The following is a 17373-nucleotide window of genomic DNA, read 5'->3' on the forward strand; positions in this document are numbered from 1 at the left end:
GGATAGGGATAATGGGGCTGGAAGTGTTTCTTCCCATCCCACGCCCAAGGGGTGATGCTTTGGGGTCATACTTAACATATATGGGCCCCCCGGTGATGTATTTCAGCGGTTTATATGCAAATTGACAACTCGTTTGGCCATAGAGAGGCTTGCCACTACATTGAATCTCGTGGGTTAGGGTTGCAGCAGGGCATTTGGAGACCCCACTGCAAGTCCAACGCGTCTCATATTTGGTGATCTGTGCTCACGGAAAGCCACCATGACCTCACACCCACTGATTACATATACCACTTGAGGATGGGAAATGCCAGCCAAATGCGCTGTATCGTTCTAGATAACCTAGGATGGCCTCCCTTTACCCCCATCTTGCCCAATCCCCATTGCTATGCTCCTCCACGGATCGTTGAGCCCATCCAATCCTAACCTGCGCTCTCCCCCACAGCCCTAACTGCGGCGGCGATGCATTGCCGAGCGCAATCACCTCATCTTTATCAATGTCGGTGGAGTGATTACCCAAAAAGAACGCTGGGCGCTTTTCCGGTACCCAAATATTCGAAAATCTGCCGTCGATACAAGGCCCTCAGTACGCGCAAGACTCATCTCTGTAAAAGGTTTGGCTCGATTGATTGTCAGAACCCAGGGTGCTTTCCCCCATGGTGGATATCTTTCCTCTGTTGCCTGTTTCACCTCGGCCTGCCATGGGAGGTGCGGTTTGGTAAGACGCCCTGCGACGACAAGTGCGATTTGATAAGAGCTCCCAAGGCCGTGGGGTGTCGCCAAGAGTCGTGATGATGTTGGCAGGCTGTGGGCCCCCGGCTTGGAAAAGCTTGCTTAGACTTCCCAGCTTGATAACTCATAACCCGCATGACGCTCGAATTCCTACCAGGGGTACGCTCATTGTTACTGGTACCTCGATCAAGAAAACAACGATCTGACTTGCCTGACGGTTCACGGTCGCCCTCAGTGCCAGACATGATGCAGCAGACACCTCGTAACATTTGTGATCTACCTTCCTTATCTTCAAAGACCCAATACGCATATATTTCAGGCCGCTTTGCTAAATTTAAACGCTCATGGGTTGTTTTGGGAGGCGTACAAACTCTTTTCAATGGTCTACTAACTATCGTTCCATGCCCAAGAAGCATTTGGAAAGGCCCGTCAACCATCTTTAATTGCCTGTTGACTATCTTCAAATGCCTATCAACTCTCTTTGGAGGCCTACTAATGCATCTATCCTTCATACCTAGTCCTTATCAAAAACCCACATCAAGTACCTGGTCCGTCACAACAGCGGATCATCAGGCACATTGACCGCAGCTTGTGGATCCAACACGTTCAAATCGTCATAGTACGCCTGCTGCAGATTGTTGTTGATAGGCACGTCAAACCACGGCAGGAGGGCCTTGCAGTTGCGGCAGGGGCGGCGGTAGATGTTGTTTGCGCCTTGAGCGGTGTGGAGAGCGTTGAGCTGGGCGCCGGTGAAGTTGTTATTGTTGGCAAGGGGGTTCGGGCGGGGGTCACGGAATTCGCGGGTTTGGAAGGCGAAGCCGCGAACTTGGGATGGGGGTACCGGCGGATTTTGGGGGGGCTGTGGGTTGTCAGGTCCGGCGGGGAGGTCCCGGGTGGGAACATATCCTGGCCTAGATGCGCGCCGTTGGGTTAGTGGATGAATCGATGTGCAGGGGGATGGGGTGAAGAGAGGGAAAAGCTGGCCAAAGGAAGAAGATGACCAAGGCTACGGCACGGATCCTGCCCGGCCTGTAGCTCACTGGTCCGAATGAGACTGGCGGGACAGTAGCGCTTGGCGTGGGAGACTGTGACAAGATGGATATACAAGGTAATGTCGGAAGAGACTTACATGAGGCCAGCGACGGAATAGGTTTCACAGCAACGACCGTAGCGCTGGACGTTGGGCCCGCCGTAGGCGAGCGCGTCGTCGTCGGTGGTGGCCCAGTAGTGCAGCCGGTCGAGCATGTCGAGAATTGTTTCACGGTTCGGCACATACAGTGCCGTAAAAACAGCCAGACATTGGGCTTGGTAAATGGGTATGTTGGGTGTGACTTCTTGTACCTGGGCGTTGGGTCCTACGCCGGGAGGGTCCAAGATAGGGAATAAATGAGGCACAAAGTACATGTCAAATACCGCCTTGAAGGCGACATCAATGGCTGGCAGGTTTCGATTGTAGCCGGCGGCCCATCTCACATGGTATACGCCGGCGAGAGCGGCACGGATCTGCCCGGCTAGATCAGGTCCGGGCGGTCGCTTGTCCCAGATGTCGGCACGTGGGAGAGGTAGTACGGCCTGAGGGGGGTTGAGGGCTCCTGTGAGTGCAACGACGGCGGCGTTGAAGATGTTGGTGACGAGGGTTGGGTCGATGGTTTGCCAGGGGGCATTGTTAGCGGGCAGAGCAGGAATATGGTTGGGCAGCTGGGCTAGGAGTCTGTTGGGAAGCTGAAGCGTCTGGTTCTGGAGTATTTTAAGAATGCCTCTGCAAAGACTTTCCATTAGGATGGGCGCCACGGGGTGTGTGGGTGGTGGTGTGGCCCTGGGGGGTTGGTAGAACTGCAGAGCCGGGTCGAGGACGCCGGTGGCCCTCCACTGGTTCATCATCTTCTGCTTTGCCCAGGTCAAAGCCTCAGCCTCTGGGTTGTCGGTGCGGCCAGGGATGTAGGTGCTCCCGAGCAGCACGTGGATTTGGTTGTTGGCATCGGTAAAGTACATGGCGCCTGTCATGAAGGGCACATTGCCGTTTGCTGTGTTCCAGATGATGTTCCCATTCCCGTTGGGATTTGGTATTCCCCGTGCGACATACGCGAGATAGACGCAGCGCGTGTAAAAGGCCAGCAGCGGTAGCACGCGCTCATCCCATTCATCGCTCAGCGCTGGGCCGGCCTCTGGCGCGAGCGCAATGCTGAAGATGTAGCCGAGAGCAGACGGCCCATCAGTAATGTCAAGCTGGCCGTTTGCGAACGTGACGGTGATGGGATTCGCTGTACAACCAACATTTGGCAATTGTTGCTGAGTATACCGGACGTCGATGAAAGCAGGTGGTTGGTTTGGTTGGACTCGGGGAAAAAAAGCCGTCAACAGATTGATAACATCCTGTGTTCGAGCTGGAGGAATACCACAGGGGGCCTGCTGGGCGAGCTGGTCGTGAAGGTTGTTGACCCAGGTGTGGAACACGCCAGCGGAAGCCCGAACGTTGTTTTGGTTTTGGAAGATGTCTGGACCCAGGGTGCAAGGGCCGTCAAAGATGCGGAACGCATTCCAGTTGAAGTTGGCCATCTTGGAGGGTGTGTGTGTGTGTATGGGTCACTGCTCAAACCTGCCTCACTGCTGAAGGACAGCTCTCAATTCCATGTTGGATAGCTCGTGTTGGAATCTTGTCATGTTTATCCTTTTGTCAACCCCGGTCAGCCGCCAGGATGATGGTACAAGCGCCGGTGCGGTGTCTGGGTGGAGGGTGCAGCCAAAGAATAAGGTACAAGGGAACAAGTACATGATACAACTATCAAGCCATGAATACTTGAAATGAAGTCTGTCTTGCGAACTTCGAAGCCCTGTCGTCTTGTCATTACGCCTCGGCGACTTGTTGTTTTTACGCTCGTGTCGGTTGATAAAGGAAGTTCTTTGCACTTGGCATGTCGTGGACGAGAGACCATCACTCACTATGCCCAGATTATGCATCGACAGGCCCTCGAAGGTAGCTGAAAGGTGCATTGATTATCTTTCAAGGGATTGATCCTGCGATGCTGTCGCCATGATGTTGTCCACGATGTGTTTTGGACATTTGAAGTGGGGCAAGTGTTGGGTGGCGGCTCAGCAGGAGCTGAAGGAAACAACACGGCCTAGTCTTTGTCCCGTGCATGAGGTCCGCTTCCCCGACAGCAACCAGTAGCGCAGTCCTGCTTCAATTTTCCACTATTGCAATCTAGACTTGTGCCACGTTTCATTCCCATAGACATTCGTTGCTGAAACGCCCAAAAGAGGAAGCCGTGCAGGGCACTATCCCAGCTGTCAAAACCACATGAATCTAGAAGATATCTTGGAAGGAAGCTCAGACCAATTTGCTCACAGGTCATCTCGTGGTTGACTCCCCTCTTTGATCCACCATCAATTGCTTTTTGACAAACTGCCTGAAGCAAGTATTCCATCACCTGCCACAAGCCTTATGCTTCCTGCCCCCACTGATCTTTTTCTGCCTCAACTGAACCGAATACCGACCTTCCCCGCGCCCGATACCCGTGAATCATGGCTGTCAGTACTTTCCCCACAACACCAATGCTGTCATCTCAAGCAAAGGGTGACAAGCTGACTCTTATGGCTCTCTAGACTCCAGGTTCATCCACTACTCCGGGTGAGACCCGTTACATTGATCTCGGAGGCAGCATTCCCCACACATCTTTCTGGTCAAACGACCCCAAGGACATGCAGCTCGACCTATATTTTGAAGCAGGGTCAGGTGAGTTGAGCACTGTGTCCCCCTCAGTACAAGTGTACCAGTTGCTAACTCTGGGCTGTGACAAAGAAGCGCCGAGTCTGTCGAATCAGTTCAACATGGACTTGAGGCCGATCATTGTGAAGCCCGATCTCAGTGAGGGCAATACATACCTACTCACAGATGACACGGGCTCCTTCTTCCTGTGGAATGAGATGGACGGCATCATGTGGCGTTTCCAGGGGACGGGTTTGCGCATGGACGATGTGGTGTACCAAGTGAGGACTGATACATATTCCCAATCCCAGCTGGTCAGGCAGTTTTATAATCCATCAGGGCGGCGGGCACAGAGCTCCCAGTAGATTGGTAGATGGTCAAGCCTCTCTCCGAACTGCTGTCACGCAAGTGTAAGCAAGCTTCAACGGTCTTGGCCGCGTCAGCCCTATCAATTCATGTCATGAAATAAGCAATCCGGGATTGTAACTTGAGACAAGCGCCATAAAACATTATGAGTAGGCCTCTTAAGATGGCTGATAAGCCTTGGAACATGGTACGGAGAAATATAATATTCATTGGAGCCTTGAGGATGATGGAGAGATTCTACAACATGGTTGAGACAGCGCGTGTGAGCGATGGTACCGTGAGGCTCCGCGAAACATTCGCGCAGCCGAGCGCCGTTTCTATGGACTGCAGACCCAGCTGGGCGCGCGGCCGAGCGCCGTGTCTTTGGTCTTCAGGCGCCGCTTTGCGATATAGTGAGCGAGCCGTCGGACGTGTGGACGATAAGGACGTGATCCTTGGCCAGCGCGGCAAAGTCTACCTTGCATGTCGGCTTCTCCTTGAGACCGGCAGTGACCGGATCCCGCGGTTCAGCCTTCGACACGGCCACGTAGAAGATGGCCGAGGGTGCGATCTGGTATACCTGATTTGGTTGGGGTGTGAACATGGCATATGGGCCGATGCTATGGCGAAGTGACGATGTAAAGCCGACGAAGTAGTTGTCTTGAACAAGGCGGTGAGTCAGGCAAGGTGTGTAATGTGGACGAAAGTGTGAGAAAGCGATCAGAAAGACGACCAGGGGGGACTCACTGGACTCTGCGGCCTCACTGTTGAACGGGTTGGTCTTGATGGCAAAACACCCCGGCTTAGCGGTAACTTCTTTTTCGGCTTGGGCCTGGCTATCGGAGAAGCTGGGTGTGCCAGTTGTGCAGTCTACCACCAACAGGGTGCCGGGGTCATTGACGCCAGCGGCCGTCACGGTGCCCAGCTTGACCGGCCTGCTGTCGACAACTTCAGTGCCGCTGGTGGTGCTCACGTCGCCCACCTCATGGGCCGGCTCAGATTCAAGGTCATAAATGCCGCAGGTAGCGTAATAGCTCTTCGGCAGCATGATAGTGGTCTGGCCCTTGGGGCTGGGTACCGAGTGCACGCTCGTGATGATGGGCGTTTTGACGTTAATCGTCAACGTGTTCTGGATTTGCGGCGGGTCGGCAAAGATGGCGTACGACGCTACGTTGCTGGACTGGTTGTCGATGAAGAAGGTATAGTGTGCCATGGTGTCTGGGAGTGCCATTGGATACAGTAGGCAATGATGCGTCTTGTGATGAGTCGGGTGGATGAGAAGAAGAGGGTCGACATGCTTTGTGGCGGGGGTTTATGGCCGTCGAGTGACAATACCTACCTAGTGCATACCGTAGAGAGGGCAGCCCAGAATGCAACACTGGCTCCGCTGCAGCTCGGACCCCTTTTGTCAGTGCAACATTTTATGGCTGGCTGAAAAAGACCGTTTTTGTAAGAGCCTCAAAGCAGGCAACTCTCCTATTGGCTTCATTTCTTGCTTCCGATTGGGTAATGCATGGGCCATGTTCTGGACCGCGACCATCGAGCTAGCTACATAGGTAGGCATGTTTGAGATTTCTGTATGTGACTCTGGCTATTGGAGTTTTGCTGATTCTAGCGCTCTAGAGAAGTTGACTTGGTCTAGACTCAGGCCACATTGCTGAGCACATTTGATACCTCTGTCAATAGATCATTTTGCGGTTTTGTGGCTGGCTGAGAGTAACTGACTTGGGATGCCGGCCACTGAACTGGGCACATCGCGACACACCTTTCCGCCATGACGTCTTCCAACAGAATATCATATAAGACGAGAGCGCTCTGCCCCAACTCGAGGGTTACTCACACTCAACTCCATCCAAATCAGCACAGCTTCCTTCAAGAATCTCAGTCTCTCAACAACTCGCCAACATGAACGAATACACCATCATCGTCCAGAACAACTCGGGCTCCAACCAGCAATATGCCCTGTTCCAAACACCCCCCTCCATCACCACCGGTGGGGTCCAGCCCAAGATCTGGACCAACGTCTTCGCCACGGGACTAGCTCCTGACAGCCAGAGCACAAATTTCACCATGTACAAACAGTACTATGGTGTTGTCGGTCAGTCCAGGGGCAAGCCTGGCGATGCCGTCACCGTCACCGTCAGCGGACAGCGCCCTGTTACTCTCGGCAGCACCAACGCCGACGGCACCCAGGTCCCCGGCACCACTCTTGCTCTCGAGATCGTCAGCATTGGCGACAAGCAAGCCCCGACATTTGCCCAGACAAACCCCCAACCTTCCAGCAGTGTCAACGCCTTCTCCATCACCACACCCGCCTTCCAAGCGCAGACTGCCATCAACAGCAAGTTACCCCTAAACCACTCCTCAACAAGTACCATGCTGACCTATCTTCCGCTCTAGACAACTGGCTCATTGGCTTGGGCGGACCCGACCCGTCCGGCGGGTCTTTCAAGGCCACGTCGGCCACCTTCGTGCCCGCGCCCCAGGTTGTTTACCAGATCCAGCCGAAGAACACCTATTACATCATTCCCGGTGAATTTGTCCAGTCCGCCATCATCGACTACAACAAGATCGGCAACAAGGTGGCAGTGGACTTCACCAAGTACCCTTCTGGCAATGTCACCATTGTCCACGACAGCCAAGGTAACCTCACCATCCAGGCTCAGTGAATCAATGGTCAACAAACCAATCTCGTTGGTTGATCACATGCAGGGCATGTTTGGGATGAGGACGTCGGTACACACTTGGGTCGTCTTGATGGTATTGGTGTAGATAGCGTGCAGCAGCCCAGGGGTCTCAGAAAATTAGGTTATGGAAAGAATACAGACCATTTCCTTGCCTCGGCTTGTGCCTGCCTGGCCTTTGACACGTATCTGTAGAGTAGAACTTCGAGCTTGTCGACGGTGTATTCATCTGGCGAAATAGATACTTTTACTGCCTGGGCAGTAGCGGCCGGTCCAGGCCAAAAGCAACAGGCTCCCTGTTAACAGGACGGACGCCTATCGTTCCGTCTAATTTGGGGGCTCACTCCAGCATTACGACGACCATACGGGAAGGCCACGACGAGTTATCCCTCCAAGTGGTTGTACGTGCAATGGGCAGCGAGGTGCATGTGGACATGGCGTCGGTCATGATCGCTTACTTGGGCATGGAACGGACAGAGGAATGCCAGCATCGGCTCAACTACCCCCTGAGTGACAACCATAACCGGAAAATCTTAGTTACCGGCGTCGGGATGCCGAGGGCAACCGGAAGAAAGCTTGCCTTGGCGATGGCTCGCTTGAACCCAACGGCTCAGTTGCTGTGCTGTGAGGAATCATCTCGCTGCATTCTTCTTCAAGGCTGTTGTTTAGATTGCGGCATGAGGCAAGCGGGTGATGATTTTGATATCTTGATCGTCGCTTGATGGTGGTGTATTGTTGCGACCTATCCCGCCGCCAAACAGTCTGAATAAGTTTGTACTGCCGTACATTGCAGTATCTGGCTTCATCATGAGACATATTACTTTTCTTCTCTCGCTTTGGGTGGTTCAGTCCCGGGCTTCGCCGTGTCTGTTCCCAGCGCATTTGTATAAGACACATAAAGGTTCTGAAAAAGCTCTGTGAGGGCGGGGGAATGCCTGAAGAGGCGCTCTATCCTGGCAATCTCTGCGCTGTAGTCAGGCTGGTTAGGGTTTTGCTTGGGGACGGTGCGGATGTCAACTGATGCTGGAAGTTCGCGGGTGGTTATAATTCTTCCGTGGAGGATGGTGTTCTTCAGACCCGATAGTGAGGTAGCATCACTGTTTGCCAATTCTAGCTGCGAGATAGGCTGGGAATAGTGGCCAAGACGGAGAATTTGAAGTGGACCAACAGCGCTGCCGCCTAAAAGCTCACGGGCCTTTCACAGATGTTGCTCAAGTACCTACTCCACAATTTCCATAGTGGCTGCCTGGAGTCCTGGACATTTTTTATGGCTGATAAAAACAACACGCTCTCCTGTGTTGGTCTCTGGGCAATCTTCAAACTGCTGACTCCTCTTTCCTGCTCTCCAATCGTGCTCCTCTCCATACCTTTTACCATGCCTATCAACGATATGCCCGCTGAGGTCTTAGATCTCGTCTTCCAGTGTCTCGAGAAAGACAGCTCGCGCCAGGATTTGGGGCATGATTTTGCCGATGATCGCGATCATGATTGGGCGCAAGACATTGAAGCAGCTACCAGAGTAAAAAGCCTCCGCAATGCTCGCCTCGTCTGCCGTCATTGGAACACACTCGCAACACAACATCTGTTCCGGAGAATAGCTCTCATGCATAACCAGAACGACACAACATTCACCAAGTGGCAAAACTTAGTGAACAGCAAGATTGTGCAAGGGGCTGCTCGGGAAGCTGAGATTTACAGCGTTCGGCCTCCCAAAAACCCAGGTGGAGCGAGTGGACATGACTACGATGCATTCGAGCAGGGGGAGTATGATCATTGGCTTGAGTTCGTGTCTGCCATCAACGGCATCACTGAACTGCCGAAACTCCGGGCTGTTAGCATCGTTTTTTCGGAAGCGTGTGAAGGCAAGGACAGGGTGGGCAATGAGCCGAGCCGGTCTCGCCTCGTATACTGAGCTGAGCCAGTGAGCCGAGCCAAGTTGAGGCTATTTTGACCTGAGCCAAGCCGAGTCTTCCTATTGGCTCGTCCCACTGTCTCACTGAACGGAAGATATATGAGGGTTAGGGTTATATATAGAGGTATAGCCGGTAGGCCCCGAGGTCCGGAAGTACCGGGTGCCGGGCACCGGTGTCCGTGGGGAGCCGAGGGGCGGGGCCGGGGCCGGAACGGAATAACCACTTCCGGCTCGTCCCACTAAGACAGTGATACTGAGCCGAGATGCCTCTGGCCGGCGAGATGGGCCGAGTTTGACCAAATCTCGGCTCGGCTCAGCTCATTGCCCACCCTGGGCAAGGAGGAGCCCAGCTTTCGTTATGATATGATGGAGAGTTTCTCGACACGGATGCATACACTCGAGAAGGTGTTCAAGGCCATTCAGCACAGCAATGCTCTCGCCAACAACGAAGATCCTAAAGACGGCAGTTTCAGTCCCATTACGTCCCTTTCCCTGGAAAATCTCCAAAACATGGTCGCATTTTGTTCACAACAAGATCTCAAGAAGTAGCCGTCAACGTTGCAGGAAGCTGCGTGGTTGAGCTATCTGAGTTGGGTCCGGAAGAGGCAAAAGCTCTTTTACAGAAGTCATTGATAAGAAAGATCAAACCCAGGATGACGAACTTGGCGGTGAGCTATTGCTGAAGCTCACACATCTACCGCTTGAAATCTCGCAGGCATCGGCATACATGAACACGAACAAGGTGCGTATCAAAAAATATCTCCGGCTTTTCCAAAACACAGACCAGGATATGGTGGAGCTGTTGAGCAGCGGGTTTCGCGACGGCAGCCATTACCGAAGCGCTCAGGGCGCCGTCGCTACCACCTGGATCGTTTCTTTCAACCAGATCCGCGACACGGATGAGGATGCCGCGAGACTGCTATCTTTTGCAGCGTATATTGAGCCGAAGGCCATACCACGAACACTGCTGCCTAGCTTAGGCTCTAAACAAAGGGTGACGCAGGCAATCGGCACACTATAGTATGTGGGTACAGTTTCCTGAACCGGCGAGAAGACAGCGAGGCATTTGATATGCATAGTCTGGTGCACTTGGCCACAAAGCTATGGAATGTAAGTCACGACCTTGAGAGACAGAAGAGACAAGCAGCAACAATACGTCTCGCTGAGGTGTTCCCGACGGATGCCTGGGAGAACCGTGAGCTGTGGCGACGATACCTCCCGCATGTCCTGAGAGTTCTCGATAGGTCGGTTAGTGGTGAGAATGAAGGGTTTTGTGAACTGGGATTCTGGGTTGGCCGATGCCTACTTGTGGATGGACGGGTGAGAGAGGCAGTCGAGGGACTGGAAGATGTCGTCGCAATTCGGGGGAAGACATTGGCGGAGAATCACCCTGAACGACTGGCATCACAGCTCGAGCTCGCAGTAGCATACCAAGCCAACGGTCAGATCGTGAAGGCAGTGGAACTGCTAGAGCATGTGGTTGCGATCCAGGAGAAGACATTAGCGGAGAATCACCCATCATGACTGGCATCACAGCACGAGCTCGCAAGAGCATACCAAGCCAACGGTCAGATCGTGAAGGCAGTAGCTAAACGAGAAAACGGGCGAGGAAAGCGACAATGGGCGAGGAAGGCAACAACGGGCGAGGAAAGCGACAATAGGTGAGGAAAACGACAAGTAGGCGGAAGAATGAAGGCAAATTAAAGGTTTAATGAGATTGTTATTAGAGCGCGAATTCGGGAGCCTCAGCGGCTCAGCAGAAGTCCTACCTAGTATAGGTTTTAGAGTCAAGCTAAGGCAACATATATACACCGCCTCCTTCACACGCGAAATTACGGGCACTGTTTTCTATTTGTGCGCTAATGCAAAAGCCGTAACGTGATCCACCATTGACCCGCGCACCCCATTGACCCGCGCACTTTTCTATCGCAACACGACCTCCAAAGGCAATTGCTTCATCACACCGCAAAACACTATGTCTGTGCAAACCCAAGAAGCCAGAATCATCCTTGCCATCGAGGCTATCCATACGAGCAAAAATTTATCTCGCCGACGTGCAGCCAAGATCTACAACGTCCATGAAACAACCCTCCGCGACAGAATGAACGGAATCACTCCCAAAGCCGACAGCTACAACGCCCGTTCAAATTTGACAAAGATCGAAGAGGAGGTGATTATTCAATATATACTCGACCGAGATTCGCGAGGGTTTTCACCCCGGGTTGTCGATGTGGGTGATATGGCCGATCTCCTGCTTCAGAAACGCGGTGCGTGACACTCGGAAAGAACTGGCCAAACCGCTTGGTTAGACGACGTCCAGAGTCGAAGACGCGTTTTAATCGCGTTTGTGACTATCAAAGAGGCCTCTGCGAAGGTTCTCCCATTATCGAGCCATGGTTCCGACTGGTTGCTAATATGCGAGCGAAATGCGGCATTCTCGACTGCGACTTCTACAACTTCGACGAGACCGGCTTTATGATGGACAGGGTACGGCCAGGGATGGTGGTTACGCGCTCCGATCAGGTTACAAGACATCAGTCGAGCTCTCCGACTCCGATTTTAGCTGCTGATGATCAGCTTTGGAAAGGAATGCAGGCATTTTCCCATTAGGTGACCCTTTTACAAGCCGAGGTACGGACACTACAGGAGGCCAACGAAGCACTTTCCAAGCGCCGGAGGGCCAAACAGACGCGTCTCCAAGACGGAGGTGCTATTAATGGAAGCCAGGCCAGGGAGATAATGGAGAGAAGGGTGTGACTGAGGAGGGAGGGCATGTCGAGGAGGAAAATGAAGGGTCGTCAAAGAGGCGTCGGACGGGTTCGCGGCTCTGTGGCATCTGCCGCAAGACTGGCCACAATGCAAGGACATGCCCAGAGCTGGGGAAATACATAGTTCAAGCGATTCTGAGTAGTTTTAATTGATTGCATTGGTTTTTGGTGGACCTCTGGCAGTTTGGAATGAAGATGTCTAGAAAAGTGCGCGGGTCAATGGGGTGCGCGGGTCAATGGTGGATCACGTTACACCTCTCCCAGGGTTTTTATTGTTAGATCGGTACATCCTCACCTATTTGGGCAACTGAACCGGTATTTACCAATTTTCATCCACATTTCGTCAAAGTCACAGTACTTACAAAACCCGCCTTTTCCCACACAAATAAAAGTACCTATACTAATATCCTGTCAGCTGACCTTCCAACGCAATGCACTTTTCAAGCCTCCGGGGCATTGAATGGATCAAACCAAGTACATACTCAGAGGGCACTGCCTCCCAAGCTTCCAAAATGGCCCTCCTGAGGGCGGCTTTGTTCAAAAGCTGTATATTGTAGTGTAATTCAAGCCAATCTTTCATCCAAAACCACACATTTTCAATAGGGTTAAAATCAGGTGACCTGGCCGGCCAGGTCAACAGTTCAATGCCTAGGCTCCTAATATAAGCCCTCGTTGCCCTAGATGAGTGAGGCGAGGCATTATCCTGTTGGAAGACTATAGAAGTACCCTGTTCCCTTTTCCTGGTAATATAACCATTGATAATAGGGACAATATACCTCTGATATTTCTCGCTGTTAATCCCACCGTATTCCTTTTCCCACACGAAGGAGCCGGCATTTTCAGAGCCACAAATCATACTCCAGAACATCCAACCGTGAGGCTTTTGCCGTATGGTGGTCCAGTCTTCGATATCTTTCGAATCGTGGATTGTAAGCCACCTCTTCCATATAGGGTTGTTGGTAGCCCAGGTCTCGTCACTGAAGAGTACCACCTCCCAGTCTTCCGGGCGAGGCCGTAGTGCCCATTGCTCGCGGGCAAAGGCTAGCCGGGTCTGCCTGTGTTCGACCGTGAGCCGGATCCTTCGCGGTTGAACACGACGTTCAAAACCGGCTTCCAGCATGGCCCTGGTGAAGGCATGATCTCCCCAGTGGCCAAACCCACCAATATACAGGCGTAAATTGGCCCAGGAAAGCTTGCGAGCGATAGGGGTCATCATTGAATAATCGGCGGAGGGCTTGTTTTTCGTCGTCGGTGAACTGCGTAGGTCGATGGCCACGTCGGTGGGCTTAGGGGGTGGGTTGCGATGCCAAGGAGTATTGGACCTTCCTAGGCGACTTTTTCATATACCGAGCAATAGAAATGTGGTCCTAATTGGTCACCTAACATATGCTTCGAATAGTCAACTGCAGGTGGTCATTCAGTCAGTGGGATATTCGTCAGGGTTAGGGCTGTATATGGCTTACTTTTTCATCGCGCGTGAGCTTCTTCGACTTAGGCTTATGTAGGCTATAATGTGGGAGGTCTGGTAGGTGGCCTGCCTGTTCAGTAGTAAGCGGATAAAATCGCTCGGCCGAAGGCGAGGTGTGAATATCATTGTGGTTGACAAGAGCGTTGATTTCCAAGTGTTGGTGGCCGAAGGTGGTAGATGTAGTCGATAACTGTGCTGTTGCGCGAGTGGGTTCGCATTGCCTTAAGAATTGAGAGGTACCTCTGCCATAGAAATTGGTAGCAAAGTGACATGGAATTCGATGAATTTCGATATTGCGTATATGGCTGCTGATCGCTGACATATTGCCCTGTTGTTGTTTTGTGGAGCTTGTAAACCACTAACAATAAATACTCTGGGAGAGGTGTACCTCCAGTATAGCCTGGTCTCAGGTGGATTCAACCATTGCTCACCACGCTCAGGGCTTTGCTCACCCTGCTCAGAGCCTTGCTCACCCTGCTCAGGGTTTGCTCACCATGCTCAGAGTTTGCTCACCTTGCTCAGGGCTTTGCTCACCGTGCCCAGGGCTTTGCTCACCGTGCCCAGGGTTTCTCCACTTCTGCTCAGGTTAAAGCGGCGAGTGCTCAGGTCCAAGAACGGAAGTGGAAATCGTCCATGTCCAGATTCCGATATTGCAATGGCTGTTGTTGTTGTTGTTAGTGCTTCCAGGGAGTTAGGCGCGAGGACGCTGTTTGCCGTTAGGTAGATTGGCCTTTCTATTTGCGGTCAAAGAACTTCCGAATCGCGACAGGGGACCGGCTATGGGATATGGGAGTCTGACTGTGTGCATAGGTGGTTATGTTGTTGAGGGTTATAACGAACTATCTGTTAGCAATAGCCAGGAATAGACTGAGAATCTATCTATACCAGCTAGAACCCGCTGCAGGCTGCTATGGACCCTATTATCTCCCGTTTGAGAGCGCCGCCTGCGTAGCCTACGATGAAGCAGAGCGGACGGAGAAAAATCTTGAGTGGGTTAAGGAAAGCGGAAGACTTAAAGATATTGAACGGTTAAAGTGCTTTGCTATTGAGAAAGGCATAATAAGAGACTTTATAACCGCGCATTTCCCCATACCAGGGATAGGCTTATACATTCCCACAAATTCTGAACTTTGTCATCACCACACTTGCTCCCACCGGCCACAATGCTACCTACTTTCAATTGTTCAATTGTATTGCAGTAATAGCGTTCTCTCCCTCTGGCAACTTCTCTTAATTGCGACCGCTCCCAGGAATTCAGCCGAAATCGCGCGCGTTCAAGGCCGTAAGTGCGATTCTCACAGCTTTATTTCATTCTTTTGACCATGGACAAGCAGTCACAGCGATGGAAACCCTCCGAGGAGCGCCGCGCAAAAATATCGCGCCCGCGGCGGAGACGTACCAGCTCAACGACCCCCCTCAAGGATTCGGCCCAGCGCCCACTATCGAGCGACTCCAAGCAGTTTTGAATCTCTTTGCCAAAAAGCTCAATTGCTGAGCTCTTTGGCCAAGGCAGTGGTGTGGGTGGTGGTGTGGTCGTCTGGGTAATGGTCACAGTTCAAATGGTTACACTTGTTCAAATATGGTAGCGATCCTGAATTATTATAGCTTTTTCTCTAGCACTTGTAAACATATCCTTGTATGCGAGTTTGTATGGCAATTAAGTTTGGTGTGGTGACAGTTGTGGTTGTTGATGGTGGTGGTGATGAGAAGAAAGTCGTGGACAATGTCATGTCAAATTTGTGGCCATACGTAACCCTAACCCTTCTATGGGGCAATGCGCGGTTAAATTTGCACAATGCCTGGCTATAAAATCTCCATAATAAAGAAAACGGAGGCACGCCGCACAGACCAAAGCTTAATTTAACCATGTTGTTGGGTATTGATTGTGCAAGTGCAAGAAGAACTCCACCCAATATTTCAAACCAAGCATACTACCGGCATAGGCGTCGCCTCGGGAAAGATGGGACCCTGTTTTTCCACCGGGCGCTAAGCGCATCTTCGGACACTTCGTAACCTTTAACTGACGCGCTCAGACTACTGAGCTTATCGATAAGCTATCCCTGCAACACAAGCCACCCCCCTATCAGGATATCAACATGGGAGACGACTCTGTGACCCAATCCTCCCAGCCCATGGCTCGGCGCACTGGACAGAACCGCAGAGAAACCCAGCGAGCCAGATTCGACCACAACCACAGAAGCTATCCCACTACCCAAACCTTCGACAATCTGGTCAACAAACCTCATCGCCCTCGTACCAACAGAGAACAAAGACAAGGCACAGAGCCTAGCCAAGGATATCCAGCAAACTTATCAACAAGCCATAGCAGTGTCAGCCAAAACTAACCTAACCACACTATCGGATCTGCGAAAGGTAGTAGCTAAAGTAATAAGAGTGGCTCTTTGAGAAACCCAACTGTCGAGAACTACCCAACCCACACGAACTTGGGCCGACATTACTCGGGGTACGACAGCCACCATAGCCTCGATACTAAACCAGCCGGCAAAAGTAATTTCAGCCAAACTAAACCGGGAAATTCTGGTCAAAGAAGAAATCGACCGCCCAACCTATCCAAACAAAACCCTCAAGAGATCATACAAACTATCAACCAAGCCTCAAATAAAAAGGGAGTTATAACTGGCCGGAAACTGCTTACTTGAGATATAGTAGTTACTTTTACCGATCCGGCTATTAGGGACTGGCACTCTTCGAATAATAACTGGATCCAACAAGCTTTCGGCAACTAGGCGAAGTAAGCTCGAAGAACTTTTACAGTACTAGTAAAAGGGGTCTACAAATCTGATATCTAGAGAACCTTGGAAACAGAATTCGGCAAAGGATTAGATTTAAAATCACTCGAGAAGGTCAAATTCCAATACCCAAAACACCAGAACCTCGGATAAGTATCCATCTTAATCACTCTCACAGATCAAGCAGAAGCCAAAACAATTTGCGATACAGGTATAGTTAGTTTTCAAGGCCCAGATATTTAACTGCGAGCCATACTAGGCACCATTACGACCTACACAGTGCTGCAAATGCTGGAAATGGGGCCACATCAGCCGCTACTGCAATAAGGACTCCCTATATTCCAGGTGCGGCACGGGGCTCACGGTGCAGGTGGAAAGCAAGGCGAGGCACAGTGCCACACCCTCACCCGCCACCTACCTCACAAGTACCCAGCGTGCGGAGGGAGACATCCAGCCCGGAACGCAAGAAGGCACAAATACCGCCAGAGAAGCATATCAACACCGGCCCCGTACCTTCGAAGCGGCTATACCTACACCCACAACGCTAACCTAATCCCTTACCTTCACCAACAGCCAGGACGACAGCCACTACCAGACGGTGGAACAGGTCAGGAAGAGAGGAAGACCTACGTATATACAACAAACCTTACAGAATCCGAGGCAGAGTCGGCTCATCACTCTCCCAAATCTCTTCTCTCAGCTCAGTCCCCAGATCAGCTTCCCATCCACCTCTTAACATAGCTCTCAGCCTAGCTCTCAGCCCAGCTCCCAGCCCAGCTCCCAGCCTAATCCACAACCTAATCTACAGCCTGGCTCGCAGCCCACTCCGTCATTATAATAGGAATCACAATACTACAATGGAATACCAAGTGCAATAAACAAGCCTTAGAATTACAACTGGAGGAAGCATAATTCGACCTCCTAGCTATCCAAGAGCCGTAGATTAATCCACACACCAAATCAACCTACTGCCCGCGGAGCAGTCGATACCACCTAGTCTACCAGCCAGAG

General features: G+C 51.8%; 1 protein-coding gene across 1 annotated transcript; it reads right to left on the minus strand.

Annotated features, from left to right (window-relative positions):
• Window positions 1-12544: 12544 nt before the first annotated feature.
• Window positions 12545-13360, minus strand: QC761_0074400 (uncharacterized protein; the record flags this gene model as incomplete). The annotated part of the gene is made up of 1 exon (XM_062872743.1): window positions 12545-13360. The coding sequence occupies one exon, from the start codon at window positions 13358-13360 to the stop codon at window positions 12545-12547; it is 816 nt and encodes a 271-aa protein (XP_062730448.1).
• Window positions 13361-17373: the final 4013 nt, after the last annotated feature.

Source organism: Podospora bellae-mahoneyi, chromosome 5 (assembly GCF_035222275.1).
Source record: "Podospora bellae-mahoneyi strain CBS 112042 chromosome 5, whole genome shotgun sequence".
Lineage (NCBI taxonomy): Eukaryota > Fungi > Ascomycota > Sordariomycetes > Sordariales > Podosporaceae > Podospora > Podospora bellae-mahoneyi.